Source organism: Rutilus rutilus (assembly GCF_951802725.1).
Source record: "Rutilus rutilus genome assembly, chromosome: 2".
NCBI lineage: Eukaryota > Metazoa > Chordata > Actinopteri > Cypriniformes > Leuciscidae > Rutilus > Rutilus rutilus.
This window is the reverse complement of record NC_140210.1, coordinates 61,016,763-61,038,539: the sequence shown is the minus strand read 5'-3', so window position 1 is coordinate 61,038,539 and position 21,777 is coordinate 61,016,763. Positions and strand designations below refer to the sequence as shown.

General features: G+C 46.2%; 1 protein-coding gene across 2 annotated transcripts in view; it reads right to left on the bottom strand.

Annotated features, from left to right (window-relative positions):
- Window positions 1-21,777, bottom strand: part of LOC311286231 (NACHT, LRR and PYD domains-containing protein 1 homolog) — a 233,663-nt gene that overhangs the window by 14,785 nt on the left and 197,101 nt on the right. Inside the window, exons 3-5 of one of the 2 annotated variants that reach the window (XM_084402346.1) lie at window positions 9,748-9,921; window positions 9,484-9,657; window positions 9,222-9,395 (exon numbers count right to left, since the gene is read on the bottom strand). The exons of the other annotated variant lie outside the window; for it this stretch is intronic. Coding sequence (XP_084258472.1) covers window positions 9,222-9,395; window positions 9,484-9,657; window positions 9,748-9,921 — 522 coding nt within the window. The remainder of the gene's footprint in view (window positions 1-9,221; window positions 9,396-9,483; window positions 9,658-9,747; window positions 9,922-21,777) is intronic. 2 annotated transcript variants of the gene reach the window in all.

Genomic DNA, 21,777 nt, shown 5'->3' with positions numbered 1-21,777 from the left:
TAGAATATTTGCTCTAAAACTATGTGAAAATCACCCTGACTGCTCATTCAGAGAAGACAATATATTGATTTAAAAATTTTACGACGTGTTTTGTGTGATAAAGCAATATGCGAAGGGGCGGATCACCTCATTAATATGTAAGCTTTCCACACCTGAGAAAGACAAAGACACTCCCTAATGGCCCTATTAGGAGCTTATCAGGGCCCATCATTCTGACCAACCTTGCACAAAGAATGAGGAGATTTAAAAAAGAATGGCTTTTAAAATTGTTTGGATTTATTTACAACACAACATAATCCAAAGATACACAACAAAAAAGCACTTATTGATAACAATGATCAAAAGAAAGAGACCTTTGTGCCATTCCTAAAAACATTGTACATACCTTTCATTTCCAAGGTGTTTAATTTTCACTTTACCATGTTCATGTACAGAGACATGTAATGTGAATGTTGAAGTCAGCAGGACTCAGTGGCATCTGGGCCCTGAAAAAAAAAAAAAAAAAAAAGAAAAAAAAAAGTGAACATACTGATATCAAGAGAAAGGCCTGCACGATTTTGGGAATACATTTTAGATTTTTCTGGTTAAAATTGCTTTTTAAAATTCACAGAATACACACACACACTCACACAAATGTTTCCAACAATATATTATATAATGAACACCAGGTTTGTTGTGCCTTGTAGGTATAGGCTATGCGCAGTGCTGCATAAAATAATAACAATATAGCAGCCTATATACATTTTCAAAAAGATTTCAGTAACAACTAAGCTAGAGAAAAATATATTGATTATCATGTTACTTCAAATGTTTCCATTCGTTATGATGATATGAAATGAGATAATAGTAAAAACATGAAGTCGTTTGGAGCGTTTTGCTTTTCCAAAATATGATACTTTCAAACGCGATCGCGATCAAAAATATGATACATTCAAACACGATCGCGATCAAAAATATGATACATTCAAACGCGATCGCACTCAAATATAAAACATTATGGTTAGGCCTACCATATACATATCTACATTTGAGCAGATATCCACAAACACAGTAACAGTAAACATGGGTCTAAATATTATAATATTGACCATATATCTAGCAACAGTTCAACTGCAATGTGAAATTTATGCAACAATAACAAACTAATATGTAAGAATTTCTTACCTTATCTTTCTTGTCTTCAAATCTCGTTCTTCTTCTAGGGTAAAGCCAATCTAAGCTCACGACGCGGTAATGAGCGCGTTCGCGTTCCATGTGGAGATTTGCATGTGAATATCTTTTGCGCGAGTAGGCGTGGTCAAATTAAAACTAATTAGGAAGCATTTGAGAAGCTGGACATCTTGTTGGTTTTACACAAATTACTTAAACAGAGAATATTTGTTTTCAGTTTGAATCCGATCATTTAAAAGTACACACTTAAATGTTTATAAAGGTATATGGCTCATAAATGTGTGACAAGTATTCGAGTTTTGTTTCAGTTTATAGAAGTGCTCAAGAAAAAAAAGTTCACCGCGACGGAGAGGCAGAACGCACACCCTGTTTATTTTCTTTATTTTTCAAAAGCACAATGTTTTGATTTGATTGTAAGTGGACACATACAAAAGTAGAAATATCACAGATTCTTTTTTTATATTTCTTTTTTCTGTATGACCATAAATGACGGAGTAATTTAAGTTTAAAGTGCTACAATGTAAAGAAAATCCAGCAAAACGCGCGGGCGCGTTTTTCGACCTCAGAGGGTTAAAAAATTTTTTTACTTGTTATCTTATATGCTTGTGTTATACATCAATCGATCCTGTTAAGTGTGTATTATTTTTGTGTATACTCACAATAAAAACAAAGTGTTGTGCTTTTCGCAAAATAAAGACAAATAAACATGATGCGAGTTCTGCCTCCTCTCTGTCAGTTAATTCCATTCTGAAAGGCGTCCGAAAATGAACCATAACTCAGCGAATACTCAGTCAAACAGGCATACAGACACACAGGCATGGAGCTTGAATTCTCTTCTTTTAAATGAAGTAATTTTTATTAGAAAAAAAATATTCTCTGTTTATGTAATCTTTATGAAAAGAGAGAGATTTCAGTCGTTCTCATCTCAGCTCATTACGTTTTAATCTGCCCCGCCCACAGAGAGCGCGCGCTATTCAAACGCAAATGACTGAGGCAATCCATGCAAACTGTGAACGCCCCATATCAGCTCGAGAAAACACATCAAGTTTATTCAGATCATTGTACTTGTTTACACTGTCTCGCAGCGCTGTGAGGAATAATAATAATGGAAAATGTAACTCAGAAGTGCTGGTATTTCGAGGAGCAACGGATGGAATACTGTAGTAAGTTTTTTTCATTCTCAAGTAAATCGCGTTTCTGTGTGAATGAATGAACGGCAGAGATGCGCGCTGTTTACCACAACTGGCAAAAAGACAGCTTAAATTTGAATCGCATTTCTGTGTGAATGAATGAACGGCAGAGATGCGCACTGTTTACCACAACTTGCAAAAAGACGGTTTAAATTTGAATTGCGTTTCTGTGTGAGAATGAATGATCCGCTTTTAGCAAACTATTTTGCTATACTGAGTAAAAATCGACTGAAATATGTTGAAATAAAATGTATTTGTATAAGCAACATATTAAACTGCAAATTAACATTTATATTCCTTATAATAAAAATGAAAGACCTATGTTACAGACATATGAAAGACAACATTTCGTTGACTAGTTTTGGATAGATTACACATTCTTACTGTAAAATATCTGCCACCACAAATAAGCTTTTGTTTGCCAATTTTTGCTAATATGTTAAATATAGTATGTTTTGTCAATGTAGGCTATATTCAAAGTAATGAATCCTTAACTTTGAAATATGTATGATAAAATGTATACTTTAGTTTTTACAAAGAAAGATTACACTTGAATTGTTGTTGTAATTGTAACCTTTTTAATAAAAAAAATATATCTACAAGGTAGATGTAAACAAATTTTAAAAGGTAAATATAAGCCTTTACTTTAAATAATTTTTATTGTGTTTTATTATTGACAAATTTGGGGAGAGGATACATATTCCAAAACTGAAAATACAGTATGAGAATGAACTGCACAATTACTAGACATGTTTTCCTTGGATATTATACAATTTGCAAGCACAATTTGTAAAAAAAAAAAAAAAAAAAAAAATTTGAGATATATATATATTGTCCTTGCATTCTTTCTTGTGGCTCAGTCACACACCTGAATGAATGGCTCATTATGTATGCAGCCTCATTATGCGGGGGAATTGTCTCCTCAGGTGTGAATCACGCCCACTCGCATATTACCTTTCCAAACAAAAAGTGTCTTACAAAATTTAAATCAATGTATTGTTTTATGTGAATGATTAGGCAGGATGATTTTCACATCATTTTGAAGAAAAAACGCCTCGGTTACGACTGTAACCTCGGTTCCCTGAAGAGGGAACGAGCGTTGCGTCGAGAATGACGCTATGGGGAACGCTTTGCGTGATGACGTCTTGAAGCACATGTAAAATCAGTCCAATGGTGTGGCGGAACGTCAGAGGCGGGTGACGTCACGTACCAGGAAACTATAAAAGCCAGCCCGAAACAGAAAACGAAAGCTTCGTAAAAGTCTGAAGTCGAGCTGACAGGCATGAAGGAGATATGGCAAGGCGACGCAACGCTCGTTCCCTCTTCAGGGAACCGAGGTTACAGTCGTAACCGAGGCGTTCCCTTTCAAGGGAACTCCCGTTGCGTCGAGAATGACGCTATGGGGAACGTCTATACCAACGCCTCCATAGCTACGAATGTCTGTCCTGTGTATAATCTGGAGAGCAGCACTAGGAAGACAAAACATGAGACCCTGGAGCAGAGTCTAGATCCAGAGAGTAAAACCTGACGAAAGTGTGCGGTGAGGACCAGCCTGCCGCATCACAGACGTCCTGTAAAGAAACTCCTGAAATAAGGGCCTTAGAGGCCGCCATACTCCTAGTAGAGTGCGACCGGACAGCCAAAGGAGAAGGCTGTCCAGCCGCCTCATAAGCAAGTGAGATAGCCTCAACCACCCACTTGCTCATCCTTTGCTTAGACACTGGACCTCCCTTGTTAGGAGACCCAAAGCACACAAATAATTGATCACTTTTACGCCACAGGGCAGCTCTGTGGACATAAGCGTCTAACGCCCGAACTGGGCAAAGCAAATTATTAGCCTCCTGGTCCGCATTCTGAAAGGGAGGAGGACAGAAGGCCTGCAGAACAATAGGTCTAGCCACATTAGTGGGGACCTTGGGGACATAGCCCGGTCTAGGGTGAAGAAAAGCTTTGACCATACCCGGAGCAAACTCTAAGCATGACGGAGCAACCGACAATGCCTGGAGATCCCCTATTCTTTTAAGAGAAGAGATGGCGAGAAGAAACAGAGCTTTCAGAGTTAGAAACTTCTCAGGAACCTCCTCAATGGGCTCAAAGGGGGCCAGGGAAAGGCCTTGCAGCGCAACGGACAAATCCCATGTTGGCACCCTAGAGCGAACTGCAGGCCTCAGCCTCCAAGTGCCACGGAGGAAACGAGATACCAGAGGGTCTTTCCCCACAGACATTCCACCCAAAGGAATGTGGTAAGCACCTATGGCCACCACATAAACCTTTAGAGTGGACGGGGTCAGACCTGCAGTGAACCGGTCCTGCAGGAACTCCAGAACTGTACCAATTGGGCAGTTGACTGGATCCAACCGACGGTCACTACACCAAGAAGTGAATACTCTCCACTTCAGGGCATAAAGTTTCCTCGTGGAGGGAGCTCTGGACTGTAGAATGGTCTCAACAACCTCAGTTGAGAGACCTGACTCTATGAGCTGGGCCCCCTCAGAGGCCAAGCCCACAGGTTCCACAGTTCTGGCCGAGGGTGAAATATCGAGCCCTCTGCCTGGGACAGAAGGTCCCTCCTGATGGGTAACTCCAGAGGATGCCCGTCGAGGAGGGACACAAGATCGGGAAACCATACTCTGCCCGGCCAGCGCGGGGCTATAAGAAGTAGATGGACCCGGTCCCTGCGAACTCTTTCCAGAACTCCCGGGAGCAGAGCCACTGGGGGAAAGGCGTACAGACGTAGCCTCGGCCACATCTGTACCATAGCATCCAGTCCCAGAGGAGCTGGATGCGTGAGGGAGAACCAAAGTGGACAGTGAGACGTCTCTCGAGACGCAAACAGATCCACTTGTGCTTGGCCAAACTCCCTCCATATCAGCTCCACCACCTCGGGGTGGAGCCTCCATTCCCCGGGCCTCGGCCCCTGTCTCGACAGAGTGTCTGCTCCTATATTCTGTACCCCGGGGATGTAGGCTGCCCTGAGAGACAGCAACTTCCCCTGGGACCACAAGAGGATATGGCGTGCCAAATTGGACAATGGGCGCGAGCGCAAACCCCCTTGGTGGTTGATATAGGCGACTACCGACGTGTTGTCCGTATGTACTAACACATGGTGTCCCCTGAGATCTGTGATGAAGCTCCTCAGAGCCCGGAAGACAGCTAACATCTCTAGGCGATTGATATGCCAGGAACGATGATGGTCTTCCCACAGACCTTGAGATGAGCGACCCTCTAGGATCGCTCCCCAGCCCGTGAGGGAAGCATCCGTCGTTAGCAGTTTGCGACGACAAGGAGCTCCCAACACTGGGCCCTGGGACAGGAACCAGGGTTTCTTCCACATAACCAAGGCACGTAGGCATCGCCGCGTGACCTTGATCGTGCGAAATGGGTTGCCCCTCGGGGAAAACCCTCTGGTCCTGAGCCACCACTGCAGGGGCCTCATGTGCAGTAGTCCAAAAGGTATCACGTTGGAAGCTGCTGCCATGAGACCCAACAGTCTCTGGAACTGTTTGACAGTGAGTAGCTGGCCTAGCTTTACACTTTTCACAGCTGCAAGGATGGAATCTATCCGTGGCGGTGACAGGCGCGCCTGCATCGACACAGAATCCCAAACCACGCCTAAAAAAGTGGTCCTCTGTAGTGGAGAAAGCACACTCTTCTTGCCGTTCAGCCGTAACCCCAGCTCTTTCATGTGGGCGAGAACAACATCTCGATGTTGAACCGCCAACTGATGCGACTGAGCTAAAATCAACCAATCGTCGATGTAGTTCATGATGCGAATACCCTGGAGGCGCAGAGGCGCCAGAGCTGCATCCACGCATTTGGTGAAAGTGCGGGGTGATAAAGCCAGGCCGAATGGAAGAACTCGATATTGGTATGCTTTGCCCCCGAAAGCAAACCTCAGGAACTTCCAATGACACGGACGGATGGAAATATGGAAATATGCGTCCTTGAGATCTATCATGACAAACCAGTCCTCGGACCTGATCTGTGGCACGATTTGTCTCAAAGTTAACATTTTGATCTTGAGCTGCATGACTGACTCGTTCAGAACTCGAAGATCTAAAATGGGACGCAATCCCCCGTCCTTTTTTGGAACTATGAAGTACCGGCTGTAAAACCCGGTTTCCCTGTTGGAGGGAGGTACATATTCTATGGCCCCTTTCTCTAACAGAGTGTTTACTTCCTGTTCCATAACCAGAACCTGCTCGGGGCCCACCACTGTGGGCAGGACCCCCATAAACCGAGGTGGGCGTTTTTTTAATTGTATCTGATACCCTTTTTCCACGGTCTGCAGGACCCAACGAGAAACATTTGACAGTAGCTTCCACGCTGTCAAAGATTCTACTAGAGGTACCAGCCTCTCGAGACTGGTTTCTGGATTTTGTTGTTGTTGAGTAGTCAATTCGTCGCCCTGTAACGGCGCACCGGCAGGGAACGATCGAACAGACTGCTCTAACACCCTCCTCGGAGGGGGCGGGCATCCCGAGGCCACTACGTTTCCGGGTGGTCCTTGAGATATGTGCTCGCCGGAGACCGCTGCGCCCTGTAACACCGGAGGCGGCAGGGTTGGCAGAACGGTCCCCTGAGGGTACCGAAGAGAGACGGGCACCGTAAAAAGAGGTGTTAACCGCTCTACTTCGGGGGGGACTACCCTCATTTGTCCTGAGCCCTCGGACGTCAGGATTTCTTCCTAGCAGCCTTCTTGGCGGTAATAACGGTCCGCAGATCCGCTCTACCCCTCGAAGACTGCTGGGTTTGAGCGCGCCCTCCGTGTCCCCGAGATTTTTGTGGGGGAGCACGGGAGGACACACTCTGTTTCTGAGTGGCACGGTGCTCAGCGCTCTTTTTAGAGGAGTGAGGCTGCTCCCGCTCAGCAGCCTCATAGAAAGAACGGCGGGGGAGAAGTTTTTGGAGAGCAGCTGCTTGCTTAGCGGCTTCTTGTGATTTTGCTACCGCAACGTTAACTGCATCGCCAAACAAACCAACAGTGGAGACCGGAGCATCTAGGAGAACATGCTTTTCTTTATCCTTGATATCACTTAGATTGAGCCACAGATGCCTCTCAGTGGCCACCAGGGCTGCCATAGACCGCCCGATAGATTTAGCGGTCTCCTTGGTGGCCCTGAGAGACAAATCTGTGGCTCTGCGTAGTTCGGCCACAGTGTCAGGACCAATTCCCCCGCCCTCCTCTAAATCCCCTAATAATTCAGCCTGATAGGCTTGCATGATAGACATCATATGCAGACACGCTGCAGCTTGACCAGCGGCTGCATACGATTTATGAACCAGGGAAGATGTCACTTTAACTGGCTTAGAGGGGAGTGTAGGAGCTTTCAGGGAAGATGCCGTTGCTGGAGAGAGATAGCCCGCAAGCGTCTCTTCCACCCTCGGCATCTCCCCATAACCATACTCTTTATATTTGTATATTGAGGAGTAGTGTGATGTTTGTGGTGTATAAACTCTGAAAGACACTGGTTTCCCCCACGATCTCGACACCTCGGTGTGGAGATCGGGGAAAAACGGCAGGCTCCTGCGCTGGGGCTGAGCACGAGATGGCAGGAAGCGTTCGTCGAGCTTGCTTTTCGAGCGAACGTCCTGCCTATCCTCTGGCCACTCAATCGACAGTCTGTCAACAGCTCTAGTAACTACATCGAGCAGTTCCTCAAACGCATGAGACTGAGGTGGCGAATCCTCAGACTCAGCATCAATACTCACAACATCCAACTCCTCAGAGCTGGATAGTTGCAGTACTGGTGCCTCTATCGGGGGGGAAGAAACCGCAGCGCGTGCTTCCACACCCTGATGAGAGGCACTGGATCTATCAGAAGGATGCTGAGATAAGGCAGAGCCCGTCTCAACATCCACTGATAAATCCATCTGTGAACCCCAGGTCTGAGATCGACGCCGTGCCTCGGCAGCGGCGGGACCCGAGCCCTGGGGAGCGTGGTCGGGATTGAACCGAGCCAAACGGGATCGGAGCGTACGCAATGGAAGCGCACAGCAATGGACACGGTCACCACCCTCGAGTGCTGACTGGGCATGCTCCTCTCCCAAACAAACAACACAAAGAGTGTGTGTGTCACCTCCCGTTAAATAACGCGGGCAGGGATGGACACACACTCGATACTGCTGCTTGCTCGCCATATCTGAATAAATATATATATATATAGACAGACAACACCAAATAACAGGGACAGATATCAACACAGAGCGCAACTGAAGACTCAGAAAGCTTTCGTTTTCTGTTTCGGGCCGGCTTTTATAGTTTCCTGGTACGTGACGTCACCCGCCTCTGACGCTCCGCCACACCATTGGACTGATTTTACATGTGCTTCAAGACGTCATCACGCAAAGCGTTCCCCATAGCGTCATTCTCGACGCAACGGGAGTTCCCTTGAAAGGGAACTCTAGGCGACAAAATGCATTATTCAGAAGTCTTGTGGACACATATTTAGTATGTGTTTTGAGGCCTTATTTCAGAAACTTTTATTTTTTGTTTTTTCAATAACCATGCATAAACATTATTCTCTCAAAAATACAAACATGTACATACATGTTGCTCACATATTATGGTAGCCCTGTTTGTGCTAAATAGAGTGTAATTACACCTTTGCCATTAATATGTTTATAAGCAACTGAAAAAAGCACAAATGTCAGGGCATGTCAGAACATCTAAAGGACCCCAAAAACACCTCAGACCCCAGAGGGTTAATCCCTTGCCAAAACTGGGATAATTTCTGACACTCCCCAAAAATATGATGATGGTTAGATTCCCTTTTCCCACATAATCTCCAACAGCTAGCACCTGGCCCTTTGTATCTTTTCTTTGTTGGTGTAGTAAATCTCTTATATATTCTTAAATACCTCAGAATCTGCAGCTTACAATTTGGCCGCTTCAGTCCTTCAGAAATAATCTTCACTCCTGAATCCTGCAGGTCATTGTTCGTCAGGTCCAGCTCTCTCAGGTGTGAGGTGTTTGAACTCAGAGCTGACGACACATAACCACAGCCTTCCAATGTCACCTTACAGCCAGACAACCTACAGACACACACGATCACCATCTACAATCACACATCGACATTATGACAGGCAGACTGTAATTTATCTCTTATATGTTCTTAAATACCTCAGAATCTGCAGCTTACAGTTTGGCCGCTTCAGTCCTTCAGAAATAATCTTCACTCCTGAATCCTGCAGGTCATTGTTACTCAGGTCCAACTCTCTCAGGTGAGAGGGGTTTGAAGTCAGAGCTGAAGACACATAACCACAGCCTTCCTCTGTCACCATACAGCCAGACAACCTACAGACACACAATGTCAGACCATCTACAAACACACATCAACATTATGACTGGCAGACTGTAAATCATCTCTTATATGTTCTTAAATACCTCAGTATCTGCAGCTGACAGTTTGGGCTTTTCAGTCCATCATAAATAATCTTCACTCCTGAATCCTGCAGGCCATTGTTACTCAAGTCGAGCTCTCTCAGGACACAGTTTGAGGATTGTAGAGCTGATGCCACAATTTCACAATCCTGACCAGTGAGATTACAGCCAACAAGACTAGAAGAGAGTAAATACAGCACAATAAGTTGGGGTTCAGGGTGCTTTACTTTAAAGGGGCAGCAGTAGCACCTTAAAAACTAGAAAAACATAGATAAATAATTGCCAATACAAAGATAAAATAAAGTCAAATATTGTGAAATATGTGGTCGTTGTGGAGAAGTCGTCCACATTGGTGGATGAACAGCTTGACACTCACTGACCATAGGGTTCCCTTGTTCATAGCATAGCCTAGTTATTCTAAACTGAAGTAGTTTTTATAACAAAAAAGTAAATGTATATAAAAAAAATAAAAAAAATGTCAAGTAGATAAAGGATTGCCAAGATATAATGTAGAATGAATCTGTTTCATATGGAGTTGGGACGTGAGGTCAAAGACTGTCACTTTCGGCTCTGGCCACATCCCCAGGTGAAGTCACAGGTCCATCATCCTCAGAGGCTTCGAGTCTAAAGGACTATGTACAGTATATGTTAAATTATGTTGTAAAACATATGCATAGAGTGTGATGTCATATTGTGTGCACGCGCGTATATGGTTTGCTTGAAAGAATACGTCAGCAGCGCTCAAAAAAACAAACAAAAAAAAACATTCGTCCTCAGCCACTCCACTCCTGACCGCAAGTCCACTGTCAGTGTTGTAGACCAGCACTAGGCAGGTTTTTTGTGTTCATTTCTATTGCATTACGATTGAAAGCAGTATCAATAATGTCAAAAATATGATGTGCAGTCAAGTTCGGGTGTGTGTATATGCTGTTTAAATGAGTGTTCTCACCGATACGCTTGTTGTGATTCGCGGAGTTTTGACGAGTTGTATTTTGACGACTTGATATTATTTCTTTTTCAAAAGTTTCCCCTGCCCCTGCCAAAATGTTTTCATTGTCCACCAAGCAATTTACTGGTCAGGCATTATTGTTAACTCGCAAGACAGTAAGGAGAAAATGACAATTTGATGGATAATTTAAATATATTCTGCAATCACATTTTGGTAATGTATTCATTCCGCCGTCACATCCGAGTGCGAAACGCTGCTTGGGTAGTTTCAAGATATAAAAATAATTAATAATTAGGGCTGTCAAAGTTAGCGCGTTAATAACGCGTTAACGCAAAATCATATTAACGGCACTATTTTTTTTAACGCTCGATTAACGCATCGCGTATTTTCTGTTTGACCCGTGGCCCAAAACCTAGTTGGAAAAATGGAGATACACAGTGTTGCCAACTTAGCGACATTGCAGACCCATTTAGCGATTTTTTCCCTTCAACAAAGCGCCCAAACCTTATTTAGTTTCTGAGAATCTACCGGTACCGCCGGTACTGCTCTCCCAGCACGCGCGCGCGCCTCTCTCTCTCTCGCTCTCTCTCTGCGTCTCGCGCTGGAGAGAGGAGCAGCGCTTTAATTCAGTTAAACACAGATATGATGTTGCTTCTCTAATTTTACATGCAAGTATAGCCGAAATCGCAAAACAGATATTGTGTTTATCTTATGTGTATTTGATTTCATCAGACGACGACTCGATTATCAGGATTTTTGTGCAGATTAACATCTTGGAAGGGAGAGCTGGTTATGTCTTAATGGGTCGCGTTTCAGTCACCATTTCATAGTCATTCCGTTGTTTGACAACAGAAACAGTAAAATATACCAATGAAAACAGTTTTATTGAGAATTTAGCTTCATCAAAATGGGCACAGAGAGAGACAAACTATAATGTAGCCTAATAATAAATAATAAATGTACATTTAGCATTTTCAGAAGAGCTGCCCTGTCATGCAAAAATCTAAACATGTTTGTGTTAATTGCTCAGTGCAAAGAAAGAGAAGTAATGGGAACCTGGTATTTCTTTGTTCTTTCTACATGTGTCTAATAGACATGAACAAGTTCTTTGAAAAACATCTATGACCTTTGAAACATGTCTCATCTTTATGCTCTATGTTGACTATGGTTTCAATAATAAACATACATTTGCATAAAGCATCCATATTTATCCATGCCCACGTTGATTAGAGTATTACTAACTTGAAAAGTATTAATTTAAGGTACATTTAGAACAAATAAAAAAATGTGCGATTAATCACGAGTTAACTCATGACAATCATGCGATTAATCGATTAAATTTTTTTAGCGATTGACAGCCCTATTAATAATACAATAATATTTAAATTGTTCATATGTGTTTATTCTTGTTAGAAGATTTTTTTTTTTTTATGAACACAAATGAATCACAACTAACCAAATTAATTGTAATTGTATTAATTATACCATTGATGAAAACAAGCTGATACCAAGGTATTTTAGGCCTACAATTCTAACATAATTTTTCATGAAAAATCATGATTGTATTTATGTATTTTTCTAAACTAAGGTTAATGTAAGCAGCTTCTTGCAATACTCTCCCAAATGCGTAATAAAACCTAAGTGCAAACTTTAATGACCGTCCTTTATTTTTCAGTACATTTGTTTTACAATATACACTCACCTAAAGGATTATTAGGAACACCATACTAATACTGTGTTTGACCCCCTTTCGCCTTCAGATCTGCCTTAATTCTACGTGGCATTGATTCAACAAGGTGCTGAAAGCATTCTTTAGAAATGTTGGCCCATATTGATAGAATAGCATCTTGCAGTTGATGGAGATTTGTGGGAAGCACATCCAGGGCACGAAGCTCCCGTTCCACCACATCCCAAAGATGCTCTATTGGGTTGAGATCTGGTGACTGTGGGGGCCATTTTAGTACAGTGAACTCATTGTCATGTTCAAGAAACCAATTTGAAATGATTCGAGCTTTGTGACATGGTGCATTATCCTGCTGGAAGTAGCCATCAGAAGATGGGTACATGGTGGTCATAAAGGGATGGACATGGTCAGAAACAATGCTCAGGTAGGCCGTGGCATTTAAACGATGCCCAAGTGGCACTAAGGGGCCTAAAGTGTGCCAAGAAAACATCCCCCACACCATTACACCACTACCACCAGCCTGCACAGTGGTAACAAGGCATGATGGATCCATGTTCTCATTCTGTTTACGCCAAATTCTGACTCTACCATCTGAATGTCTCAACAGAAATCGAGACTCATCAGACCAGGCAACATTTTTCCAGTCTTCAACTGTCCAATTTTGGTGAGCTCGTGCAAACTGTAGCCTCTTTTTCCTATTTGTAGTGGAGATGAGTGGTACCCGGTGGGGTCTTCTGCTGTTGTAGCCTGCTGTCTGCTGACTTTAGGGACACCTAATCTGTAGCTCCGCCTTAGCTCTGAAGCTCTGTGGCTATAATGAACGATGTCAAGATTGCAATGCTGGAATATGTTATGTGTGTGTGTGCGTGCGTGCCTGCGTGCGTGGTGTGTGTGTGCGCGAGCGTGCATGTGTGAGTGTGAGAGAGAGAGGCGCGGGCGCGATCGAACAGTGGAAACATAAAAACGTACTTTGTCATTTTGTTCATACAGGACATCATTCAAACTGCAAAGTGTTTACTTATATTTGTGTACACTCGCAATAAAACACAACATTGTGCTTTTGTCAAACTGTAAACTCTTGTCAAACTGTAACCTACAACTGTCACCCAACCAAAATCTCTCTCTCTCTCTCTCTCTCTCTCTCTCTCTCTCTCTCTCTCTCTCTCTCTCTCTCTCTCTCTCTCTCTCTCTCTCTCTCTCTCTCTCTCTCTCTCTCTCTCTCTCTCTCTCTCTCTCTCTCTCTCTCACACACACACACACACACGGTTTAAAAGCAAAAAATATTTATCCAACCCCATTTAAAAACAGTCTGTGGGTGCCATCTTTTGGACATTCATCATATTGCATTGGTTTTCATTTCTTGTCCTCAAACAGAGCACTAATCTGTTTATTTTTAAGTTACATATTCTACATTGATTAAAAAAGAAAATCAATTGTGTTTTTAATGGTAGTATTATTTTATACAGAAATAAATTATTTATAATTAAGATGAGAATAAAGTTAGTGTTAATTAAATGTTTAAAGAAAACGTCTCGGTTACGTATGTAACCCTCGTTCCCTGAGTAGGGAACGGAGACGTTACGTCAGATGACGACGAATGGGGTTTCGCTTAGAAAGCCTATCATCTTCGAGTATATAAAACGAGCCAATGGCAATGAAATGCCATGGGTCTGCGGAATTTGCATAGCGTAACTCCGCCCCACCCTGGGGCTATATAAGGAAGTGTGCTGGCAACATGCAGATATCTCTTTGCTGAGGAGCCGAGACTGAACTCAGGCGTTCCAGCGGTACAGCGGAAGTGGCAGAGAGACGTAACGTCTCCATTCCCTACTCAGGGAACGAGGGTTACATACGTAACCGAGACGTTCCCTTTCGTAGTCACTCCGAGTTACGTCGGATGACGACGAATGGGGTTCCCAGTGTAATCACGCCACCTCTCGACTGTCTTCCAGTGCCCTGCGTAAGTCTGAGCTCCCTGTCGTGAGACTGGCACGGACGAAGGACTCCTACTTAACCCTCTGAGGTCGGCAAACGCGCCCACGCGTTTTGCTGGATTTTCTTCACATTGTAGAACTATAAACTTAAATTTCTCCATCATTTATGGTCATACAGAAAAAAGAAATATAAAAAAGAATCTGTGATATTTCTACTCTTGTATGTGTCCACTTACAATCAAATCAAAACATTGTGCTTTTGTAAAATAAAGAAAATAAACAGGGTGTGCGTTCTGCCTCTCCGTCGCGGTGAACTTTTTTTTCTTGAGCACGTCTATAAACTGAAACAAAACTCAGCGAATACTTGTCACACATTTATGAGCCATATACCTTTATAAACATTTAAGTGTGTACTTTTAAATGATCGGATTCAAACTGAAAACAAATATTCTCTGTTTAAGTAATTTGTATAAAACCAACAAGATGTCCAGCTTCTCAAACGCTTCCTAATTACTTTTAATTTGAACACGCCCACTCGCGCAAAAGATATTCACATGCAAATCTCCACATGGAACGCGAACGCGCTCATTACCTCAAAAACAAAGCAGCAAAACACCTCACAAGTCTCTGCTTTTCGTCGAGTTTGAAAGGCGCACGTTTGGAGCTTACATTGGATTTAGGCTACCTCAGAAGAAGAAGAACGCGATTTGAAGACAAGAAAGATGTACAAGGTAAGACATTCTTACATATTAGTTTGTTATTGTTGCATAAATTTCACATTGCAGTTGAACTGTTGCTAGATATATGGTGAATATTGTAATATTTAGACCCGTGTTTACTGTTACTGTGTCTGTGGATATCTGCTCAAAGGTAGATATGTATATGGTAACCATAATGTTTTATATTTGAGCGCGATCGCGTTTGAATGTATCATATGATCGCGATCGCGTTTGAATGTATCATTTGATACATTCGAAAAGCAAAACGCACCAAAGGGCTTCATGTTTTTACTATTATCTCATTTCATATCATCATAACGAATAGAAACATTTGAAGTAACATGATAATCAATATATTTTTCTCTAGCTTAGTTGTTACTGAAATATTTTGGAAGATTTATAGGCTGCTATGGTTATTGTTATTATTATTTTATGCAGCACTGCACATAGCCTATGCTTACAAGGCACAACAAACCTGGTGTTCATTATATTATTGTTGGAAACATTTGTGTGTGTGTGTGTGTGTGTGTGTGTGTGTGTGTATTCTGTGAATTTTAAAAAGCAATTTTAACCAGAAAAATCTAAAATGTATTCCCCAAATCGTGCAGGCCTTTCTCTTGATATCAGTATGTTCACTTTTTTTTTTTTTTTTTTTCAGGGCCCAGATGCCACTGAGTCCTGCTGACTTCGACTTTCTCTGTACATGAACATGGTAAAGTGAAAATCAAACACCTTGGAAATGAAAGGTATGTACAATGTTTTTAGTAATGGCACAAAGGTCTCTGTCTTTGTATCATTGGTTATCTTTGGATTATGTTGTGTTGTAAATAAATCAAACCATCTAAAAGCCATTCTTTTTTAAATCTCCTCATTCTTTGTGCAAGGTTGCTCAGAATGATAGGGGCCTGATAGCTCCTAATAGGGCAGTTAGAGGAGGGTCTTTGTCTTACTCAGGTGAGAAAAGCCATACATATTAATGAGCTCCCGCATAAAGCTTTGTGGCACAAAACACGTCGTAAAATTTTTAAATCAATATATTGTCTTATCTGAATGAGCAGTCAGGGTGATTTTCACATAGTTTTAGAGCAAATATTCTAGGCTATGTCATACAATTTTCAAAAGTCTTGTGAAGAAATAATCAGTATGGGTTTCATGGCCTTATTTCAGTGAGAATTTTTTTTTGTATTTTCACAAACCACGCATAAATGTCATTATCTCAAAACTACAAACTTTTACACACATGCTGCTGATATATTATTGTAGCAGAGTTTGTGCTGAATACAGTGTAATTAGACTTTAGCCATGAAAATGTCACAAGTAACAGAAATAAGCACAAATGTCAGAGCATGTCAGAACACCTCCAGGGCCCAGAAAACAGCTCAGACCTCAGAGGGTTAACACAGGAATACCAAGGTACACTGGGAAGCATATCTCAGAGGAAATATGCAATTATGCACAACCCGAAGGGGGGGACTTGGAATACGCATATGACCCAGAGGGGGCTCCTTATGGAGTATCACTGGGGTGTCCAGCCGCAGGTGGAATATTACAACCCCAGGGGTGGCAAGGTGGCTTGCCGAGGGAAAGACACATGCTCAGAGAGGCTTACAGTGGAAATACACATGTGGGGGTCGCCCAGACGGGGAACTATGCACATGGAGGCACCTAGCCAAGCGCGAAAGCTGCCGGTGGCATAACTCTGGCGTTGACGTCGACAGTGCTGGAGGAACTCGGGGCTTATTAGGCTCACCTGAGGAAAATATCGCACGTATCCCGTCCGTGGAGAGGAATGGCAAACAAGCGAAGACACCTGAGCAGAATCTAGTACCGGCTGGTTGAAATGGTAAATGGTAAATGGACTGCATTTATATAGCGCTTTCACAGACCCAATGGCCACCAAAGCGCTTTACAATATTGCCTCACATTCACCCATTCACTCACTCATTCATACACCGACGGCGGTGTCAGCCATGCAAGGCGATCCAGCTCGTCGGGAGCAGCTGGGGTTAGGTGTCTTGCTCAAGGACACCTCGACACTTGGTCAGGTGGAACCGGGGATTGAACCACCAACCTTCCGGTTTGTAGACAATCTACATGAACCACTGAGCCACTGCCGCCCCGAGTACATGAGAAGAAACTGGCTCCACTCGGAGATTATAGAATCTCGCGAATGTGTTAGGTGTCACCCAGCCTGCAGCTCTACAGATGTCTGTTAGCGAGGTGCCATGCGCTAGAGCCCAAGAGGATACCACACTCCAAGTGGAGTGGGCCGTCACACCAAGGGGGCACGATCGACCTTGCTGCTGGTATGCCAAAGCAATGGCGTCCACTATCCAGTGGGACAACCTTTGCTTGGAGAGAGCCTTTCCCTTCAGCTTCCCACCATAACAGACAAAGAGCTGGTCTGAGTTCCTGAAACACTGCGTTCTGTCTACGTAAGCACGGAGGGCGCGTACTGGACAGAGCAGTGCCAAGGCTGGGTCTGCCTCCTCCGAGGGCAGCGCTTGCAGGTTCACCACCTGGTCTCGAAAGGGAGTGGTGGGAACCTTGGGTACATATCCAGGCCGGGGTCTCAGGATCACATGAGAGTAAGCCAGCCCGAATTCCAGGCACGCTTCGTCAACCGAAAAAGCCTGCAGGTCCCCGACCCTCTTGATGGAGGCCAATGCAACCAGGAGCGCTGTCTTCATTGACAGGAACTTATGCTCCACTGATTGCAGAGGCTCAATGGGAGCACTCTGCAGGGCAGTTAGTACCACTGAGAGGTCCCAAGAGGGAACAAGAGGAGGGCGAGGAGGATTCAGTCTCCTTGCTCCCCTCAGGAACCTGATGATCAGGTCGTGCTTTCCCAGGGACTTACCTTCAACTGCGTCGTGATGTGCGGCAATGGCGGCAACATACACTTTCGGGGTGGAGGGAGACAGCCTTCGCTCCAACCCAGGAAGGAAAGCACGACACTGATCGGGCATTTCGTGGGTTGTTGATGTTTAGAAGAACACCAGTTGACGAAGAGGTTCCACTTCAACGCATAGGCATGTCTCGTGGACGATGCTCTAGCGGAAGTAATGGTAGCCACCACCGCTGGTGGTAGGGTACTCAAACCTGCCTCGTCCCGTCCAGGAGCCACACGTTGAGGTTCCAAAGATCGGGACGAGGGTGCCATAGGGTGCCCCGTCCCTGAGAAAGAAGGTCCTTCCTCAGAGGGATAGGCCAGGGAGGTGCTGTCGCGAGGAGTACTAGTTCGGGGAACCAGGTGTGGTTGTGCCAATACGGGGCAACCAAAATGACCTGCTCCTCGTCCTCCCTGATCTTGCGCAAGGTCTGCGCAAGAAGGCTCACTGGGGGAAACGCATACTTGCGGAGGCCCCGCGGCCAGCTATGCGCCAGAGCATCCGTGCCGAGCGTGCCCTCGGTCAGGGAATAAAACAGGTCACAAATGGGACGAGTCGTGGGAGGCAAACAGATCTACCTGTGCGTCCCCGAACTGATCCCAAATCAGCTGAACCATCTGGGGATGGAGTCTCCATTCTCCCGGGAGAGGCTGAAGCCGGGACAGCTCGTCGGCCGCATGGTTCAGGTCTCCCAGGATATAAATGGCTCGAAGCGACCTCAGATGCTTCTGACTCCATATAAGGAGGTGGCGAGCGAGTTGCGACATACGGCGGGAGCGCAGACCACCTTGTCGGTTGATGTACGCTACTGTCGCGGTATTGTCTGATCAGACTAGTACGTGCTGACCTCTGAGCAATGCACGGAAGCGGTGCAGGGCGAGACGCACAGCCAGCAACTCGAGGCAACTGACATGCCATAGGCGCTGGGGTCCTGTCCAGGAGCCCGCGGCAGCATGTCCATTGCACATGGCGCCCCAGCCCGTGGTGGAGGCATCTGTTGATACAACAACATGCCGGTAAACCCGTTCTAAGGGCACTTCGGCCCGTAGAAAACTGAGGTTCGTCCACGGGGTGAAGGTCTGACGGCAGGTCGGGGTCACTGGAACTCGGAGCGTGCCGTGTTGCCATGCCCACCTCGGGACTCGATCGCGAAGCCAAAGCTGAAGCGGTCTCATTTGAAGCAATCCGAGCGGCGTTACTGCGGCTGCGGATGCCATATGCCCCAGGAGCCTCTGAAATAGTTTCAGTGGAACCGCACTCTTGCCCTCGAACTGACGAAGGCAAGTCAGCAGTGACTGCACGCGCTCGCTCGTAAGCTGCGCGCACATGGCGACCGAGTCAATCTCCATACCGAGAAAAGAGATCCTCTGCACGGGGCAGAGTTTGCTCTTCTCCCAGTTGACCCGAAGGCCCAGACGAGCTAGGTGCCGGAGCACTAAGTCCCTGTGTTCGCAAACCTGGTCTCGAGAGTGAGCTAGGATCAGCCAGTCGTCGAGATAGTTCAGGATGCGAACCCCGTGTTCCCCCGTGTACTGGTATGCCTGCCCCTCGAAAGCAAACCGTAGGAACGGTCTGTGTCGAGGAAGAATGGAGACATGGAAGTAGGCGTCCTTCAGGTCGATCGCTGCAAACCAATCCTGCGGCCGAACGCATTCGAAAATACGTTTGGCCGTGAGCATCTTGAACGGCATCCTGTAAAGGGAGCGGTTCAAGACGCGCAGGTCCAGGATCGGTCGTAACTCACCGGATTTCTTTGGTACAATAAAGTAGGGGCTGTAAAACCCGGACTTCATTTCGGCTGGAGGGACAGTCTTGATCGCACCCTTCGCCAGTAGGGTGGTGACCTCCGCTCTCATGACAGGGGCATTGCCACCGACCACAGTGAAGCAGACTCCCCTGAAGCGGGGAGGAGACCGCGCGAACTGAATCGCGTAGCCGAGCCTGATGGTCGGCTCGCGACCCAGCGGGACAGTCTGGGAAGCTCTAGCCAGGCTCCCAAAAACTGTACCAGCGGGGTCATGCGGACCACAGACATACCCTCGGTGGTGCAGCGAGGTGGAATTGTCTCCCGCATAAGCGGCGCGCACTGTCATCCGAGAACTCTGTGTGCTCAGAGATGGATGTGTCAGTTCTGTCTTTAACCACATTAGGGTGCTGCCCGTCGAGGGACGAGCAGCAGGAATGGGAAAACCAAGGATTCTCCCCCGGCCCTCCACCGGGGGAAGGAGCGGCCCTGCTACCGTCTCCTGCACAGAACTGAGAACCATCCCTGAGCAGCCCGTCTCAGGAGCGCCGCTTGGTCTGGCGTTTAGCCGGGCGCAGGGCTAGAAGGGGCTGTGACGCCTTCCTGCGGCTTCCTCCACGGCGCGGCCCGGGTGAAGGCTGCTGCTGGGGCCGTGCGGGAGGGGGGGGAACCGCAGGAGGGCGTCCTAGGCGGCGAGCAGACTGAGGCACCTGTGCCGACGGCTGGGGGGAGGCAGCAGCGGGCTGTCGGGGCTGGACATGTTTTAGAGCCTCAGTCTGCTTCTGGGCAGTCGAGAACTGCTGGGCAAAGTCCTCGACTGCCCCGCCGAAGAGGCCAGCCTGGGATATGGGGGTGTCGAGGAAACGGGTTCGCTCGGCCTCCCGCATATCAGCCAGGTTAAGCCACAGATGTCTCTCCTGGACCACGCAAGTGGACATCACCTGACCCAGGGAGCTTGCGGTCACCTTCGTCGCTCGGAGAGCAAGGTCGGTGGCGGCACGCAGCTCTGAGTCAGTCCTCCCTTCGTGCATGTCACGCAACATCTGGGCCTGGTAGACCTGGAGTGTTGCCATGGCATGCAGTGAGGAGGCCGCCAGCCCCGCAGCTCTATAGGCCTTCGCCACAAGGGTGGAGGAGAACCTACAGGCTTTGGAGGGGTGCTTAGGGTCGCCACGGGAAGAAGCACTCTGGGGGCACAATTGCATGGCCACAGAGCGTTCAACCTGGGGAACCCCAGTGTACCCTTTGGCAGCCGCCTGATCGAGAGGAGGCAAGGCGGAGGAGGTCGCCGAGCGATCACGGGAAGACAAGGGTGCCTTCCAGGACCTTGTGACCTCCTCATGCACATCCGGGAAGAAAGGCATTGGGGTTGGACGCTGACAAGGATCAGCGGCCACGCCCAAAAACCAATCGTCCAGCCGCGAGCGCACCGGACCAGGTGGCGGGGACCACTCAAGACCGACGGCCGCGGCTGCCCGGGAAAGCATGGCCGTCAGCTCGGGATCAGACTCTGGCAATGCTGGGACACCCGAAGGTGGCAGCACAGCCGAATCGTCACTTCCCAAGGACTCCTGCCCACCTTGTGATGCAGCGATCAACATCACATCTTCTTCTGGAGCGCCGAATGAAACATGGGTTAATGAGCTGATGAGTTGAATCAGGTGTGTTTGATTAGGGAGACAACAAAAACGTGCAATGTTGGGGTGCCTCCAGGACAGGTTTGGGAACCACTGTGCTAGAGGGAGGTGTGGAGCGTGGAATAGTCGGCGCTTTGTTCCACACCGTGAGTCTCGACCACAACCGTGCGATGGGCATGTTCCCGCAATGGGAACATGACTCATCCACAAACGCTGCCTTAGCGTGCTCAAAACCCAGACACACAAGACAGCGATTGTGCCCATCAGAGTCAGAAATTAATAGACCGCAACCAGAAGTGCACGGGCGAGGCATCTTTAAAAAGACGTGCCACGTGCAAGCTCTTTTAGAAAGAAGATTTCTCCGCAAGTGTTGAAGCGACCAGGGAGATGAACACACAAACTCTGGCAAATCACTGCACAGATAAGCAGGGAATGTGCACTCGCTGGAACTCGCTGTCACACCAACACCTGGAGA